Genomic DNA, 18,065 nt, shown 5'->3' on the forward strand with positions numbered 1-18,065 from the left:
GGACTGGAATGTTCTCGACGTGGTATATCAGCAAGATCAGGTACCAAATCTAAAATTATCATTCGCTTGCTGTGAAAGCCTTTGCACTGTGCTGATGCGTCCCCACTTTGGAAGATGGAAATCAACCTTGCCTTGCTTGCCAACCCCACCATCAATCGCTTGCGTCAAGTCAGGATGCAGAAGCAGCACTGTAAACTGTAAATTGTGAAGGTACTTTGGAGATATTTCATTTTTCGTTTTGGCCTAAGAAACATCAGTAGACGACACTGTACACAAGCTCCCCGAGCTGTCCAAGCCCCGATAGAACGACCGCCCCTGATCTACCATGAGCCGATTTTCTGGCAAGTCCCGTGCAGGAGCTGGCGCCAAGGGACTTGCCAGCCACGCCTCAACCTCGTTCGGCGCATTTGCTTCCTCGGGCGGCGGCCGTCTATCCTATCTCTTTGAGCCGCCGGACTTCTCCTCCGTCTCCGATCCGAACATCGTCGTATCTCTTAAGAACGTCCTGAAGAAAGACAGCACTACGAAAGCTCGGGCCCTCGAAGACCTGGTTACCTACGTCCAATCGATAAAGACCGATGGCGGGGTCGAAGAAGCAGTACTGGACGCTTGGGTGCAGCTGTACCCGCGCACGGCCATCGACAACTCGCGCCGAGTCCGGGAGCTCGCACATAGCCTGCTGGTAGACCTCCTTAAGTCTGGCCGGAAGCGCATGGAGCGCCGTATACCAAAGATTGTTGGGTCATGGCTGGCGGGAACATATGACAAGGATCGTGTCGTGGCGCGTGCTGCCAGCGATGGCTTGCAGTCGTTGCTCAGCAACGAGGAGAAACAACTTCTTTTTTGGAAGAAGTGTCAGCCACAGATTCTGGAATATGCAATTGAGGCTGTACAAGAAACACCGGACTCATTGAGCGACGAGAGATCGACGAGCAAGGATGATTCGGACGCAAAATACTACAGGGTTTTGGGCGCGGGGCTGTCCCTTGTCCTGGGCCTGCTACAAAGGTTGAGCGCTGCTGAAATGCAGCCTCATCAAGAGAGCTACGACGAATTCTTTTCACTAGACACTGTCTGGGACTCGGTAAAATCAGGGGATTCCTTCGTCCGGCGCCAGTGCTGCCAACTTTTATGGCTATCTATGGAAAAGCAAGATGCCACCATTGAGCAACATATACCCAAGATAGCCAAGACTCTTATATCTGATTCTCTCAAGTCAAACCAAGTCGGTTCTGCTTTGGAGCTTGTCAGGATTCTCACCAGGTTGACTAAGCGGCATCCAGAGATATGGGGCACCAAGAAGCCGCCGCTATCCAGGTTACGTCCTTTTCTCGAAAAGGGATCGCAAAGCAGCCCTTCGCCTGGGAATTTTTGGTCCGCACTTGATCAGCTCTTTGATGTCATGCCAAAGGAAAACATTGAGCCTAAGGTTGTTGCCGATGTTCTGAGGTCGGTTAGGACTGGTGTCTCCAACCGTGATGAACCTCGGAATGCTGCTGTTGATGCCTGGTCCTTTTACCTCTCCGTCTGTCGGCGACTGGTGACAGTCACCGAGCCGGCTGAATCACGCTCTGCTATTGTCGTCGAATTTGTACACCCGCTCATCGAGCATTACATTCAGCCTGCCGGCGATAAGCCCATTGCGGGACTTGCTGCGCAGCTTGAAATTGCCACGAAAGCAGTGCAAATGCTGTCTCTTGTTGAAGACAAGGGAATTGTTGATAGCATACGGGACCTATGGACGAACGCTGCCCAAAGTCTCGGCACTCGTCTGATAGATACTCTTTCCGAGGCACCTCAGGATTACACAAAGGCACAGAAGTTATTAGCGGATGAAGGGACACGCTTCTTTTCTCTGATAGCTGCCCTGAAAGGAACCTCAATTTCTAGCCCAAAGACAACCAACAGTGGCACGGCCGTTGAAATTGCCTCGCCGCCCACTTTAGAGTTGCTCGACGTGGCTTTGGAGACACTCACCAAAGATGCCTATCGTCCATTCGCGGCCGCGTCAATATTGGAGTCCGCATGTACAAAAACGCCGTTTATCCTAGACGGAGAGCAGGGTGTCTCTCTTGTTAAGGAGCTGTTTCCGACTAGCAGCCCGACGCAAATGGAGACGATGCTATCTTCAGCATCGGCGCCGTCTATGATATCGTGTCTTCTATCACTGAATAGCATTCAATCCGTCTCTCCCCATTTTGAGAAGTACTGGAAAGCAGTTGTTCACTCTCTCCTTGCGCACCCAGACGAGAATCTTGCTTCCAGGTACTTGACTCGAATGGTCGCTCATGTACAAGCTGCTTCGCTTGCTTGTCAGGAGGAGTCACTCCAGAAATACCTCGGGAGCAGCTGCCTTGGATGTGCTCAAGGGACAATGGACAGGTGGGAACTTTTCGAAACATGCTTCACGTTCGACGTTTTGGCTTCTGATGTGGCTGGCCAGATTGCCAAAAACATTCTGGACCTGTTCAACAACTCTGAACCTGCCACTATCGAGTCGGCTCTCAAGGCTTTGGACATCATCGCTCACAGGAAGCCTGCTCTCCTGTCACAAGATGAAGATTTACACTTAGCCCTCGTCACGAAGCTCCTGACCCTCGCCGAAATCCCCAACGACCGAATCTCTAGCCATGCTGCGGGCATTAGGCTTCTGTTAGAGACACACAACAGCACCGACGGGGGACCTCAGCTGGTGAGGATTATCCAAGAGAACCTCGAAACAGCCGGGCCAGCTTCGCTTGGGATCGAGACTTTGGTGCAACAGGCGGCCAAAATTTCCAAGATGGCAGACGTCTCGATGGAGCAGCTTTTCCCAAGCACCACGATTTGGTTTGAAGAACTTGCACAATTCCTCCAGGGTAGCCTCGACCCATCGCTTTCTCTGACCAACAATCTCGGAGGCGTATACTTTTTGGCAGCTGCTACAGCACCGGAGCAATCTCAACCTTCTCAGCGAGACCGTCAAGGCTTGGCTGTGCCTGCTAGAATGGCAATCTACACCAAGAGCCTCCTCGAGTCGGGATTCAAGATCGATATGCTACCTGTTGAGTTTCAGGTTGAGCTTTTATGCTTACTTTACCTTTCTACTCTTGTAGTGTCTGACCAAATAGTCCTTATGGAAGATGACAAGCTCTGGGGCTCGCTTGCCAAGTCAGAAGATCTGATGAACGCAGAGGAATTTGTCACGGCTGCACGAAATGTCTTGAAAGAGATGTTAATGGGCCCGGAAGGCGAGGATGTGGGAAGCCCGCATCTTTCTGGACTTTCTGGGAATCTGATAAAACTCCTGCTCACGCAAGCAAGGACATTGTCCCCGCTTGCAATATACAGCGCGAGGGCTCTTAGTGAGATTCTCCAGGCTCTGGCTGAGAAGCATGGTTTCAAGCCAGCCCAGCAAGAAGAGTGGATCTCCAGTCTTGATGTTCTCAAAGCGACGCCCGCCACAGTATTGCCTTGTGCCGCCATACTTGCTGGATACAGGGAGCTCCTTGCGTCTTCCAGAACAATCAACACTCTGTTAAACCGTCTTATCAGTGATGTTGCCGGCTCTAATGCTGACTCATTGCAGACCTTGTTGACGCTGATCCTCCTTGATGCCTGCTTAACAGTCTACGGGGCTGATGCGTTGCCCGTCGCTAACAACCGGCTGGTCTTCGCCATCAAGCAAATCACGTCGTGGTTCGAAACTCCGGAAACGGTAGGGAGCAAGACTGCTACAGAGACATGCCGTGTTTTGACGCGCCTTTTGCCGAACATCAAAGATGTGTACGGATCGTACTGGGAAAAAACGCTGGATTTCTGCAAGCACCTCGGGGATAGAGCAGGCAAGGAGGCCGAGAACCGGAGACTGCCCTACGTTCATGCGTCACTAAAGCTCATCAGTGCACTGGAATCCTTGGACGAGCCAAACGATGATCTTGAGGATGCTATGCAAGCCTTTTCGGAACACAAGAGAAAGCACCTGATAGGTCTCCTTCAACTACAGGAGAGCTCTACATCGCAACCTGCGGAGATAGTCAACTCTTTACTTTGCAGACAAGTCGATTCTTTGCCTCCAGGAGACATTTCTGAACTTGGGGATGTCTATGGGTTGGTTGATTCAGTCTCTCGAGATGTGCAGAGTGCTGCATTTAACCTTCTCCATCGAGCTATACCGCGGGCACAAGAGAAACTCTCGGTGGATATTGTGCTGGAAAAGAGTGGTAGGTCGAATTTCTTGACTTGTTGTCTTCTCCGATGAATAATTTATTCACTAACCTGGCGGCAGATGTTCGACTACCCGACGAGCTCTTGTCTCTTCTTCTTGATCCTCCAACGCTCGAGGCTTTCCACGATGAGCTCATTGCAGGATTTCCGACCCCAGTCCGAAGCTACTTCCTAGCCTGGCACCTCATCTTTGATGCGTTTTCTGCTGCCTCATTTCCGCTGCGCAATGCATACACCGAGAATCTTAAAGCAACCAACTCCCTGGAACCGATGCTCAACTTTACGTTCGATGTCCTTGGTCACTCGGCCGCGCATCCGCTCAATTTGAACCAGGCCCATCTTGCAGATAGCATTTCATCGTACGATCTACAAACGGCCGAGACTGAACCAGACGAGCGAGCAATGCAGTGGCTGCTTGTTCATGTGTACTACCTCGCTCTCAAATACCTTCCGGGGCTGGTCAAGGGGTGGTACATCAATTGCAGGTCTAAACAAACGCGCATCGCGGTTGAGAGCTGGACCACGCGCTACTTCTCGCCTGTCATCATCTCTCAAACTTTAGACGATGTTGCCAAGTGGGCAGACGAGCAAGAGCCCCCCGCCGAAGACGAGAAGGAGCTCATCATCAAGGCCAGCAAGCTCTCACGGGAAGTCATTGTCGGCTACGAGGTTGACGATCTTCAGGCATCGATATCGATCCGACTTCCCCCAGCTTACCCTCTTGAGCCGGTCTCGGTGGCCAGCGTCAATCGCGTGGCGGTCAACGAGAAGAAGTGGCAGAGCTGGCTGATGACGACGCAGGGAGTTATTACCTTCAGCAACGGCAGCATCGTGGACGGAATCGCGACTTTCAGACGGAACGTTATCGGGGCCATGAAGGGCCAGACCGAGTGCGCCATCTGCTACAGCATCATTTCGACCGACCGCCGGGTGCCAGACAAGAGGTGCGGGACTTGCAAGAACCTGTTCCACCGGGGCTGCCTGTACCAGTGGTTCCAGACCAGCAACCAGAACACATGTCCGCTATGCAGGAACCCCATCGACTACCTTGGGGCTCCGGCGCGGAGGGACCAGAGCTGGGTGGACTAGAACGGAACGATGCTTTACGAGTTGCTTCTCGCTCCAAATTCGGTGATGAGATTGGGACTGATGTTGCTTCCTTAGTGGTCAGCAATGGCTAGATAGATATGGAAGGAGCTGAATGCAAATTCTGGACACGCCAACCTGTCGATAATAATGATCCACTTTGACCCGGTTTACTTTGTTCCTGCTGGGTAGTCTGGGTTATGTGACATTTGTAGCAGAACTATCTATCATTCGTATCTCATCGAAGGCCAAGTCAACTCAGAGAATGATAGCACCACATCATGAGCCTAAGCGACAAGAGAAAGTCGGGACGCCACAATGAATGTAGACACCACCGGGTCAGTTTCGTGTGTGGGTGTGCAGTCTACACACATGGTAAGTCACACGATGGATTCCCGCACTGTTTCCTGCTGTTATCTTGCCACCTGGTATCACATCTCCCTCCTGGCTCGATTCCTTTGCTCTGTTACACCAGCACGAGATAGCTATGAAACTTTTTGGGAGCCCTGACCAAGGTAAGCTGACTTGAGGCAACTTGAGAGGCAGGCCGCTGTCCTTGCATGTCGCACACGAGCCAGTGCGCGTTAAACCCATATATTTTGGAAAACTTGGACCTGCTGTTTTATGCAGTAACCGCTCTCGTACGTGGATTCGTTTTCCGATCCAAGTACAACCTATGGGTTAGCGCGGCCGCATGACTCTCGCTTCCTCGACTCGCACGCCGTTCGCATCTTGCCGCTGTATTCTTTTCACGAGTTGCGGCCCCGGAGGCGGGCTCAACCAGCCTTATATGGTTTTAGGTTCGGTTTCAAACTTTAATCAATCTGCTGCGACTCGCTAGGAGGTTGAAGGCGAGAAAAGCGGTTTGGCCAATGGCTTTGAACGAGATGTAAGTGTGCTCGCCAAGAGGCTTAGGGCTTCCCATTTGATCAATTTAGACATAGGGGGCAAGGTTTAAAAAACTGCACCGTTTTTTCTTTCTTTATTTTAGAGTTTCTTATTTTTATGTCATTTTTATACAAATATGCCGGAGGCGACTTGTCTTGTTCAACGCCACGTTGCATGGAGAGGACGAGATAATTTCTGTCCCCTGCGCGAATGAAAGCCGTGTCAATTTGCCAATGGTCAAGCCCTTTTTCACATGCGAAAAACAGAGAGGGCGTTTGGGTGCTGCGTGACCAGCCGGCGCTAGACGGTCGTCACGAATATCGACAGACACTCATCCCTGGACGTCAGTAGCATCGGAACAGGTTCGTGGTATATTCAGTCTCGGGCATACAAAAGAAGTTCTGACTCGGGCCGCTGCAGTTTGTTTGGTTGGGAAATGCCTGCTGAAACCACGGGACTTGTAAACAGGTGCGGCATATCATGAGCTGTCCAAGGTGGACGGACTAGCGTTGTTTTATCAGCAAAATCTGCTAAAAAGAAATCTTGTTGTGTGTAAGGAAATACCCGCTGTATGAAGAGGACTATTCAAGCAGGCCAGGCATGCAACCTTGAAGTACATGCGAGGGCTAAACTTGCTTACGTGTCGGATATTTGCCGAAACCGAATGTCCATTCCGCTGGGTATATTATATATAGTGTGTATATACTGCCACAAAGTGCATCTCTCAACACAAGTTGGGACTCAGGTTGGAACATCCGTCCACAAAACACAGCTACCCAAGATGTCTACACTTGAGCTTTTTTCAAATATAACCAGTCCCGTTTCCGACGATTTGAGAGATGGCACCGCGTTCAAATATGCGCCGTACCTAGTCACGGCCATCTTTGTTCTCGCTATAGTTTACAGCAAGCGCGAAAGCTACCCGGACCTCCCCCGGCTAAACCCTAAAGGCCCTTTGGAGTTCGGATGGGCAAAGCGGCTTAATCACTTTATGGTTCACAGCCCCGAACTATTGGCCGAAGCTTCGCGCCGTTTCGGGGACAATCCGTTCAAACTATTTACGGATTTGGGAGATATTGTCGTCGTCCCGGCCAAATATGCTAATGAGCTCAAGAACCACCGTGGAATGAATTTTATGGAGGTGGGAGTCGATGTGAGTTTATTGTGTTGTATTTTTTTTCTTCTCATTTTGGGTAGGCCTTTTTGCTAACAAAATCGACAGTCGGTTCATACCTACCTTCCCGGCTTCGAGCCTTTTGCCGCCACGCCCGCCCTGGTAAAAGTCGTCAACAACAATTTGACCAAAACTTTGGGTAATATTTATTCCCCAAGTTTTCTATACAATCAGATTCCTTTATCCATCGCGGGCTCCAGAGCTGACGGTTTTCTTGTAAAGCAAAACTCACGGCGCCTATGGTGCAAGAGGCTGCTCTAGGGTCGTCGGATATCTTTGGCGAATCAAAAGGTAAGTCAATCAAGCTAAGTACCGTGTGTCGCATTTACTTTACAGTTTTGCACCGCAAACCATGACCACGCCCCAGGTTGCCTGACTAACAATCCTCCCAGAATGGCACGAGGTATCCATCGAGCAAATCATGGGCTTTATCTTGCGCATCTCCAGCCGTATATTTATTGGCCAAGAACTTTGCAGAAGCAAACAATGGTTGGAAGCTTCACGCGCGTGGACGCACGTCGCGTTTCAGGCCGTCTTCACTCTAAGGGCGTACCCCCGTTTCTGGAGACCGTGGATACACTGGTCCATACCATGTGTAAACGACTCTCGACGAAAGCTCAAACTTTGCCGCGAGGTGCTGCAGCCATATATCGACAAACGCAACATTGTCAAGGCGGAAGCCATTGCCAGGGGTGAACCGAGCCCGTTTGATGATTCGATCGAATGGTTTGAGCAGGAAAACAAAACCGATTTCGACCCGGCCCAAAAACAACTGCAGCTTATAGTGGCCGCCGTCCACACTACGACCGATTTACTTGTTGTTGCTTTGGTGAATATTGCCAAAAATCCCGAGATAATCGGCCCGTTGCGTGAGGAAATTATAAGTAGCTTATCAGAAGAAGGGTTGAAAATATCAGCTTTCGAAAAACTCAAGCTTATGGATGCCGTTTTCAAAGAATCTCAGAGACTGAAGCCTATCGCGACAAGTAAGTTATGCCTTTTTTCCCCTGAGCTCTGACTAAGCTTATATTTAATATGCCGTTGCCTCTACAGTCGCTTTCCGCCGTAAGGCCATGGAGGATGTTGTGCTTTCGGACGGATTCAAAATCAAAAAGGGCACTATAATTGGCATCGATGGCATCAAAGCCCTCCGGGACGAAAGGGTGTATCCGGACCCGCTGCGCTGGGACCCGTACCGCTACATCAAACTGCGAGAGGCCGGCGAGGCGGCCAAGGCCCGTCTGGTCAGCGTTACTCAAGAGCACTTTGGATTCGGTCACGGCTTCCACGCCTGCCCCGGCCGTTTTTTCGCCGCCAACGAACTCAAGATCGCACTGGCTCGAATTATACTGAACTACGACATCACGGTTCCCGAGGACGTGAAGAACCTGCCCGAGGCCTTTTCCGGGTCCAATTACAAGATACCAAAGGGGACTAGGTTCTTGTTCAAGAGGCGAAAGGAGGAGCTGGACCTGAGCACTCTGGTGTGAGTCTTTGATGAGGTTGAACTCGCCGAGATTGTTTCTTGTGTATAATGCGAGCGCCGCCAAGATTCATTAATACATCAAAAGATGTCATACAAAAGACATATTGATGTATTTCTTTCTTCAAGCTAGCATTTATTCTAGCCAAGATGTATACGACACATTGAGGCTGTATGGTGTTTACTGTGGCAGATATCGATGTTAATGCTGTCTGTAATATTTTGCACTATTGGAAATTCGGGTTGCCCAAGTCCCTTTATCACTGTTGAAATAACAAGAAGAAAAAAAAAAAAAAAGACGAATTGAAATAACCATCCAGCCTGTTCGACCAGTATCAGAAGAGAAAGAGCAATGGCAAGCGGTTCCGTGTCGCAAATAACCTGATTCTTCGTCCCTTTCCCACTTCTCTCGGGGAGCAGAGGTCGTGCGCGACGGGCTGCCCTGGAGCCTGAAGGCCAGCTTAACTAATAGCACCGTTCTCATGAGCACTAGCGCCAGCATCAGCAAGACGGCAAAGAAGCCAAACCTCCGCAGGCTGAGTGTTTTGAGTTCGAGTATCAACAACCTCTCAGCCGTCGTGTACAGGATTGCAGCCTGTTCGAGATGGCTTAGAAAACCTGTGATGTCACGGTTGCGCAGTTTGTCTTTGTAAGTTTTGGAAATTTTGGCGGTCGAAAACTTGATGTCCCATGCCCAATGGGCCATATTGTGGAAGCCTTCGTACTCTGGGCCGTGTTTGGTTTTCGAGCCTGTGAGTAAGAGCAGGTTTGTCAGAAGGACAAGGTTCCACTCCCTCCAGCTGCTGAGCTGCCAGATTTCGTATGATTTTGGTTCTCAGACTGGCAAGGTTACTTACCGGAGACCACATTGCCGACTCTTCCAGCCGCACCAAGAAAGTCTCCCAGTGTCGTCACTTGAAGCCCAAGATCTTCGGGCGTGACATGCTCGAGGGCTTGGGGATGCGGGTGAAGATCGGTGCAGCCGTCCTCGGTGTAGGTGCCAGAGTAGATGAACTCGACGACTTTGCGGAATACATTGCCATCAACTCCAGGAAGGTGGAGGGTCTGAGTATTTGCCTCCTAAAGTAGAGGGTTACTATCTCTTGTCCCCTCTTCAGTGAATCTGTGAAGTTAACATGGGGTACATACCTGAAAGTTAGTAGTAGTAGTAGTAGTAGTATTAGTTAACGCCGGGCTCGGCCCGGCTTGTTAGCCGGCCGTTAGCAACCTCCCGAGGGGTATCTCGGCGCGCGTTCTATCTTCTTTATTTACACAGGGGGAAAACAAGGAGGGCAGAGGCGGATCGTGCCTGACCGGGTTCGGGCCCGGTCCTGCTTAGGGGGTTAGTTCACTGACGCGACCCCGTGCCTAAGGTGCACGGAGGGTTCGTCTGACGGCTTGTGCCGTGAAGTGTGGGTGAAAAGGCAGTAAGTCTATTCCTCGTCAGAGTTCGAGTCGTTTACGATCGGTGTCCCTAGGCGTAAAGTGCGTTCGTGGCGCGCGGGGCGCTGGCGGGCCGCTCTGGGGCGGGCGCTGAAGTAGTTGGTGGCTATCGAAAACGCCTGAAAGCTTGTCGGTTGCCCGAGGCTTGTCTGGAAGAATTTGCGGCGTTGGGCGCGGTCTGGCGGCCCGACCGGCCGGTCGTTGTCAGGCCACGGCCAGTTTCTCCACACCGCCCGCGAAAAGCGGCAGTGCACCGGGTGTTCAGGGGAGGTCCGCTTCCAGCACCAGGCACACGAGGTGTTTGCATCCTGGTGGTTGAAACGGTTATGGTAGGCTTTGAAATCGCCGTGGCCGGTCCTCATGGCCAAATAATGGCCCAGTAGGGGTCTTGGCAAACGCAGTTCCTCGGGCTCCTTTCTCGGTGTGTATTGGAATTTCCATTCCCTATATGCGGGGGACCGTTCACAGAGTTCTTTACGCCACCAGTCCTTCTCTATATTGGAAAGAATGGCTCTGAGGACCGTGCCGGCACCGCTATACGTGGTTTGCTGAGCCCTCGGGTCTGGGTCCGGCGGTCCGGCGGAGCCGGCCTTGGCCAGCTCGTCAGCCCGGTCGTTTCCCGGGATTCCCTGGTGCCCAGGGCACCAACGGACCCGAACCTCGGTACCTTGTTTTCGGAGTAGATCGACAAGGTCATGGAACTCCAGAAAGGCCCATTGGGACGAACGCGGCGCGTCGCCTCTAAGACCCCAAATAACCGAGGTGCTGTCCACACAAATCCAGATCCGGGCGCCTGGCTGGGCCTTGGCTGCCGCCTGTAGCCCTTTTAGGGCGCCAATCGCCTCGGCGTCGAAAACGTGGCTCTCCGGCGTAATAGATGCGGAGCCTGCGGCAAATTCCAGGCCCGCCCTAAAAGCGGCCCATCCGTACCCTATTTGGACGCAGTTGTTTTCGTGTTTTTCCGAACCATCCGTATATACCACGATATCGTCAGGTGATACCATGTCCAGCCATTCGATAAAGCGGCGGGCCGCTTCCTCTTTCGGGACTCCTCCGGTGGGGTCAGTGCGAGAATCCGGGGCATTGCGAGGTGCGCGCAACTCTAATCTCCGGATCCGCGGGAGAAGTTGTGCAGCCGTTTGCAGGGTCGTGGCCGAATGGCCCGAGTTGCGGGCACGAGGTGTTTCACGCAGGCGGTTAACAAGGGGGTGCCCCTTGTCCGCGAACCTTAGTCGGGCGCCGTATTTCAGGCGGGTGTAGGCCAGCGCGACGCGGGCCGAGGGTAGTCCTGCGTCCCTGAGAACAGTGGACGAGGGGGTGGTTTTATACGCCGGGAGGATTGCCCGTGCCGCTAAAACCAGCGGTTTGTTCAATGTTTTGAGGAGTCCTCTTTGCTTGTGCGCTGGGTTGTACCATGCCTCGGCTGCGTAGGTGGCCGAGGAACCCACGCATGCCACCGCTGCCTTGCGAAGTGCAGCCGCAGGCGGTCCGTATTTTACTGCCCCAAAGCCTTTAAGGTGAGCAGCGACCGCCATTGTTTTGGCAGCCCTTTCGGCCACGTGGCGGCGCCCGTCTAACCGTCGGCTGAACCAAAAACCAAGCCAACGCATGCCCGGGTAGCGCTCGGCCCCGGAGGCGCTTTGTCCGCGTCGACCGCCCGGTAGTTGGACCGGGGTAACCGTTCTACCATTAATCCGGATTTCCGGGTTGCGACCGTGCCTTTTTTTAGTGATATGGATCACCTCTGTCTTTTCCGCTGCAAAATGGATCTTCTCTTCCGCCGCAATTTCGTGCATATCCCGGAGTTTATCTTCCAGCCAACGTACGTTTTCCTCCAACGAGGGTGACGATTTCCATGTAAGCACGTCGTCTGCGTATGCCAACCGCCACTTCGTACCGTTTTTGACGAGATACGCCAAATATAGCATATATAGGATCGGGGAAAGGGGAGACCCTTGCGGGGTGCCGCACCCAAACCGCCTAAAGCCCGTGGTCGTACCCTCCAGCCGGACTCGGGCCTCGCGGTCGTTTAGAAAGTTAATCACGAACCTGAGGAGCATTTTACTAAACCCAAGGCTCCGCATTTTCCGTATTAATCGCCCATGGAGGAGGGCGTCGAAGGCGCCTTGGACGTCGCATGCGACAAGGGTAACTTCCTCCCCGCGAGCTAAAACCTGCTCGATATCGTGGGCGAGGGCACAAACCAGATCCGTCGCCGATCGTTTGGGTAGGGCACCGCCGTGGGTGCAGCTAAGGAGCCCGTTGTCGTATATGGCCCAAGCTATCCGGCGTGCAACGAGCCTCTCGAGGCCTTTTCCGATGCAGGAGAGGAGGGCTATAGGCCGCCAGGATCGAACGCTGCTCCGGTCTTTCTTCCCCGTTTTCGGTAGCATCGCGACTTCGGCCTTCTTCCAAGGCGCTGGGAAATGTCCGAGTTCCAGGCAACGTTGGTAGAGCCTGCGCACCGGCTCGGCCAACGAAGCCCATCCGGCTTTTAGTAGCCGGACGGTCATTCCGTCGATGCCCGGGGACGTGCTCGTAACCCCAATGCAGGAGCGCTCCGCCTCTTCCGCACTAACCTGGGTGTCCCAAGGGATTTTAGCCTCGTCCGGCGACCAGGCCTCCAAGGGGTCTCCCTGCAGGTCATCCTCCGCCGAAAATCGGCCAAGCACCTCCCGTTGCAGTGCTTCCGCTTTTGCTAAAGGCTCGCTCACTTGCTCGCCGTTAATAACCAGCGGCGGGGACCGGAGGCGTGGTCCGGCTCCCAGCCAGCCCACCATGTTCCACAAATCCTTATCGTCGCGCAGTTGGTCGATCCGGTGCCTCCAGTACTCCCGCTTCGCGGCCCGCACCCCTTTCGTATAGGCTTTTTCCTCGGCAGAGGCGTCTGCCCTATTTACAGCGCTCCGTTTAACCCGCTGGAATTCGGACCAGAGCCGCTGGCAGTTTTCGGTCCACCAGGGAGCCGAGCTGTCCCTTTTTCCCGCCGGCGTACCCACGACCCACGTCACTTGCTCCCATAAAGTTGTAAATTCAGCTACCCACGCGTCCAATGCGTAGCCATCGGCCGCGGATCCCGGGTCCGGCATGTCTTGCATGCCAAAAGCAAGTAGCTCCGCGAACTTTGGTAACCGGTCGTCCCTAACCGAAACGTTGATCGCCTCCGGGCGGGGGGCGCCGCGCGTCCGCAGCGTGGTATAAAGGGATTCGTGGTCGGAGCCTGTGTAAAGACTGCTGTCAACCACAGTTATTGTGCTGGGGAGGTTGGAAAAGACCATATCCAGTAAACCCCCGTCGCGGTGGGTGGGCACGCCGATATTTCCTGTAAAACTCATCCCCTGGGCTTGCGCCCATGCCGTCAGTTGGTCCCCTCCGCGTGCGTTTGCGCGGCCCGGCTGGTATGCAGCAGCCGCTACGTTAAAATCGCCGCCTAGCACCGTGGGTCCATTTGGCACGGTATTGCATACCATTTCCAGCGCGGCTTCAGTGCCCGGAGCCCTATATACGTTAACAAACAATATTCCGTTAATTTCGAGCCAGAGTATGTCCCGCGTATTTTGGCCCTGCGGTAGCCGTCGTTGTGCGGCCCTTAGGGCTGCCCCCTTCTTAACGTAGGTGAGCACCCGGGGCCGGAGCCCAGTCATGGCTTCGTAAGTGTTGGCGTGCCATTCGTCCACTGGCGCAAAAACATCATAGCCCGGGTGCGTTTGTGTAGTCGTATTTAGCCCGCACCATGGCTCTTGAACGTTAACCAGGTCCACCTTTCTCTGGTGGCACAACTCCAATAGGCTCAGATGCACACCCATCCTTTTACCTACGTTGGCCCAAACTACGTCGAGGCATTCCCGCTGCATATTGCCGAGCGAGTATTTCGTCATATTAATCGACGGGTTGTTTCCAAGTCTATCCCATCAGCGGGGCAAGGTGCGGCAGCCGCTGCGTCCTCCTCCATTTCGGCTGCCCAAACGATTTCGTCGTGCACGCGTTCCTGTTCAACCTGCAGGAAGTTACGGATGTCCGCCCCTGCCGCCTCGCATGGCCGCGCTCTTTTGTTTGAAATGCTCGATCGGGAGCTCGAGGTTTGCGAATGCTGCGATGAGGTGCTTAGGACCGGGATTGCAGGTGCTGGCTCTCGGCGGGCCGTTTCGGCCCGGTCGTTGATAATCGCGGCACGGTTGGCACGTCCGATTCTGCGAATCCCCTTAAGTTTACGCTGTGAAGGTCGTTCAAACTTCCCATTTACCACCAAAGGTCGGGCAGGGCAATTCTCATGTCCGGATGGGAAATGGCCGTGGCAATTAACGCATTTGGGGGCTGCCTTGCACGGCTCTTCCTCTGTCGCATGTTTTGCTTCACCACATATGCCGCAACGCGCTTGCCGTACGCAGCGACGTATTTCGCAATATCCCTGGCAACCGTCGTGGTGGTGTGTAATTTTGCGTGATTTTTCAACCTTCCGCGCACGTCTCGACACTCCAAAAAGCTGAAAGGGCTTTACGGGTTGAAGGAAGGACACTATCCACGTGCCCTCAGCCGTATGTGGGTCGTAACCATGTTTGGAAATATGCCAGTTGACTGGCTGCTGGCCTGCTGCCACGGTAATCTCCTCCTGGATTACCTCATGTACGTCCTTTCTTCCGTCCAGGCAATTGAGCGTTCGGGGCACTCCAGAAACGGCGTATGTGTGCCAGGTTGTCGGGACAGTGACTTCCCGCGCGTCCAATGCGTCCATAATGGCCTTGACCGCGCTGGGGTTGAGGAGTTTTTGCCGTGTTTCCTCAGAGGCCACCGTAACACCCCAGCCCGTGGGGGTACGCTTGGCGTTTGGGATTTCACTGTGTGGCACCGAGACCAATTCGGCCAGTTTGGTCGTTACCGCGTATGGCTCCTTCGTCACCATCCGCAATTTGTCATTTACGCGGATCAGGATGCGGTTGGACGGCTGTTCTGTCAAACGTTTCGGGGCTTGGGAGCGGTCCCGGCCCGATTGGGAGGGAGTTGCGGAGCTGTCAGGTGCATTGCCGGGCGTCGTACGTATCGGGTACGAGCGCGTGGCCGGGGTTAAAATTCGCGTTGGGGCCGCCGCTGGTGGCGTGGCGGCTCGCTCGGCCCATGTTACCGATTTGTTAGTGGGCGTGCCTCTGCCTTTAGAGGCCGACGACGCCGTGCCCGTCCTCGTAATTAAAATGCTGCGCCTTTCGCTGGAACTGGTCGGCGAACGCGACGGGGAGCGCGAACGCTCTTTTTCAGGGAGGGTGCGACTGAGGAACCAGCCGCTGATCACGTCGTCAAGTTCAAGAACAATTCTCCTAAGCGCGGCGTCCTCCGGGGCCTGTAAACTTTCGAGCTTGGCTGCAAAGACCTCTTCGAGCCAGCTGCCGACTGTTTCCACGTTTTCCAACTCCTGCTGCAGTGTTTTGATGGCCAGGGCCGGGAGGCTGGAGTACCTTCCGCGGCCAGCCGGCTCAGGCGCGTTAGCGGTGCGCGTGTCGAGAGATACGTGTCCCGACTCGGCCTGGCCCTGCGGCAAAGCCTGCGGCGTGCTCTGCGGGCGCGCGCGGCGGTTTGAGACCTCTGGTGAGGCCATGACGACCGGCGCCCGGAGGGCGAAAATTCTTCAGCTGTTAAGCTTATTGGTGTGTTTGGGTGTGAATCGCTAACAAAGGTGGGTCTGACCCATGAATGGTGGAGGATGCTTGTGTTGATATACCTGAAAGTTACTATTGCATGCCGTCTCAAAGTAAGGGGACATTGCGCAAACAACGACCCGGTTAAGTCGGAAGGTCTGATTGTCATCCGTGACAACCGTCAGATCGGCATAGGTCTCGTTTGAGCGGTACACACCGAGCTTCGACCATCGATTGGCCATGTTGGCGCGAGAATCGAGTGAAAGCACGGTGAATAAGAAGTGAAACACCAGACTTTGCTGCCAATACTTTGGTATCTGACGATTTCCTGAAATTTGTTAGCAAGCAATAGGATCGATGCCAACTCGTGGGTTGCAAGCGGAGAGTAGGACGAAAAGTGGTTGCGGCTTGCTACAAGAGTAGGTAACGTTGGTTTGTGAGTGTCCGCTTTTCAAATAAGTGTCGGCATTCCAATCCTCGAATTCATGTTCGTCGTTTGCTTTGTCGGCTGCTTCCACCAGTGAGACGGTAAGAGAACTCAAACTAATTTCTTAGAAAGGGGAATCCACATCAAAGGTCAGACTTTTTTTTTTCTTTTGGTCTACGTCATTCATTGTGGTATGAAAAAAAATAAGGCCGGCTTCAATTCCGTATCAATAATGTGAATTGTGATTAATCAGGCCTTGGTCATCTGTGTCTCGCGCATGCCACCGCCAACCCGCCTGAATACTTCTGCTCTGGCCTCCTGCAATGCTGATCTCGCCGAGTCCAACATGACTTCTCTCTCCTTCACTTCGCCCTTCAACTGGTCGTACCTTTCTTTCGACTCCTTCACCAGCTTCGTGTGCGCGTCGAGACAACGATGGACCTGCTGCTGACTCTGTCGGATCTTGTCGTGGAAGGCCATGTCGGTGAAAATGTTGTCAAAGAAGACATCGCTCATGATGCTCCCCTGCGCCATCTGCACGTTCGGAATGGAGTCCAAGTTCACAAAAGGGCTTTGCTTCTGCGCCTGCATCGCCAGCATCCTCGCATCCCGCACTGCTATATCCGCCTTGTGCAGCGCCGACCGCTCCATTGCATCTGCCATGCTGCCGCCCCCAAACATGTCCCAATGCGACGCCGAGACGGCTTCCTGCATCATCCTGACGCTCAGTGACATGCTCTTCCACGCCTTCTCCAAAAGTTGCAACGCCTGCAGTTCGCCCTCGCATCGAACGCGCGCTTGGTGGTAATTGTCCCGCGCCTCCTTGGTCACTTCTTCAATCCGATCCTCCTCAGGAAATGCAGGCGTCGGACCCTCAAAGATTGAACTGTACAGGCCATCCAGGTCCACTTGAGCTTGTCGGTGGCGGCGCGAGGCCGTCTCCAGCTGGGCCTTGACGTCGTGGGCGTCCCTCAACATCTGCTCAAGTCTCTTTCTGGACTCAGCCTCGTGGTGGCACTGCTGCAGCACCTCAAAGTACTCCTTCTCCTCCTTCTCGGCCCTCTGCGTGAACTTTTCGCGCTTGCCAGTCGCCTTGTACGCGAAGCGGCGCATGACCGAATCGCGGTACTTTTCGTGGTCCTTGAGCTCCTTGTTGCGCTTCCTGTCCAGCTCGGAAATCACCCGCGACGACTCGAGTATCTGCCTGTCTAGGTCGGCGATGAACTTGTTCTGATTGTCCAGGTCGGGCGCGGCGTGGTCCGTTTCTCTGAGGGTTTGTAGGAGCGTGGCATTTTCGGCCGCCGCGGCCTGGATCTTGGATTCGATCGATGCCATGGAGAACGATTGCAAGTTTGTGTGTTTGCGATTAATTTGAGTGTTGATGGTAAGGGATGCTTGGGTACTCTAGAGCTGGTTGTGGATTGGAGTCTCTTGATTTCTTATGTTTGCTTGGGCAGGAAAAGATAAATCCGGGGAAGGAATGGAGGTAACCTGGCGCGTGAGATTACTGTATATGCCTGGTCTCCTGCCTGCGTTTGCGCTCCTGGTTGACGTCACGAGCTCTCACAGTTGTACAAATGCGACGCTCCAATTATATGGTTTGAGAATAGTGCACCATGAAATGGTCATCCTCCATTTCCTCCGTCTGATTCTTATACAATGACAACGGGTTGGTTGCCTCCAAGTCTGCGCCACACTCAAGCATTTCTTGGCATACTTGATGCCTAATTC

The 18,065-nt window shown here is 53.5% G+C and overlaps 3 protein-coding genes across 3 annotated transcripts; 2 read left to right on the forward strand and 1 right to left on the reverse strand.

The window, feature by feature from the left end:
- Window positions 1–175: 175 nt before the first annotated feature.
- MGG_10526 (uncharacterized protein) lies at window positions 176–5,691 on the forward strand. The gene is made up of 2 exons (XM_003710089.1): window positions 176–4,202; window positions 4,268–5,691. Exons 1-2 carry the CDS (start codon window positions 326–328, stop codon window positions 5,293–5,295), a joined length of 4,905 nt encoding a protein of 1,634 aa, XP_003710137.1. The 5' UTR covers window positions 176–325; the 3' UTR covers window positions 5,296–5,691.
- Window positions 5,692–6,819: 1,128 nt separating this feature from the next.
- MGG_10527 (ent-kaurene oxidase) lies at window positions 6,820–8,844 on the forward strand (the record flags this gene model as incomplete). Its single annotated transcript, XM_003710090.1, has 5 exons — window positions 6,820–7,333; window positions 7,403–7,493; window positions 7,577–7,645; window positions 7,747–8,340; window positions 8,408–8,844. The coding sequence occupies exons 1-5, from the start codon at window positions 6,845–6,847 to the stop codon at window positions 8,842–8,844; spliced, it is 1,680 nt and encodes a 559-aa protein (XP_003710138.1). The 5' UTR covers window positions 6,820–6,844.
- A 7,393-nt stretch (window positions 8,845–16,237) lies between these two features.
- MGG_15146 (uncharacterized protein) lies at window positions 16,238–18,037 on the reverse strand. Its single transcript, XM_003710091.1, has one exon. It carries the CDS (start codon window positions 17,667–17,669, stop codon window positions 16,584–16,586), a length of 1,086 nt encoding a protein of 361 aa, XP_003710139.1. The 5' UTR covers window positions 17,670–18,037; the 3' UTR covers window positions 16,238–16,583.
- Between the last annotated feature and the right edge of the window lie 28 nt (window positions 18,038–18,065).

The sequence above is a fragment of the Pyricularia oryzae genome, chromosome 1 (assembly GCF_000002495.2).
Source record: "Pyricularia oryzae 70-15 chromosome 1, whole genome shotgun sequence".
Lineage (NCBI taxonomy): Eukaryota > Fungi > Ascomycota > Sordariomycetes > Magnaporthales > Pyriculariaceae > Pyricularia > Pyricularia oryzae.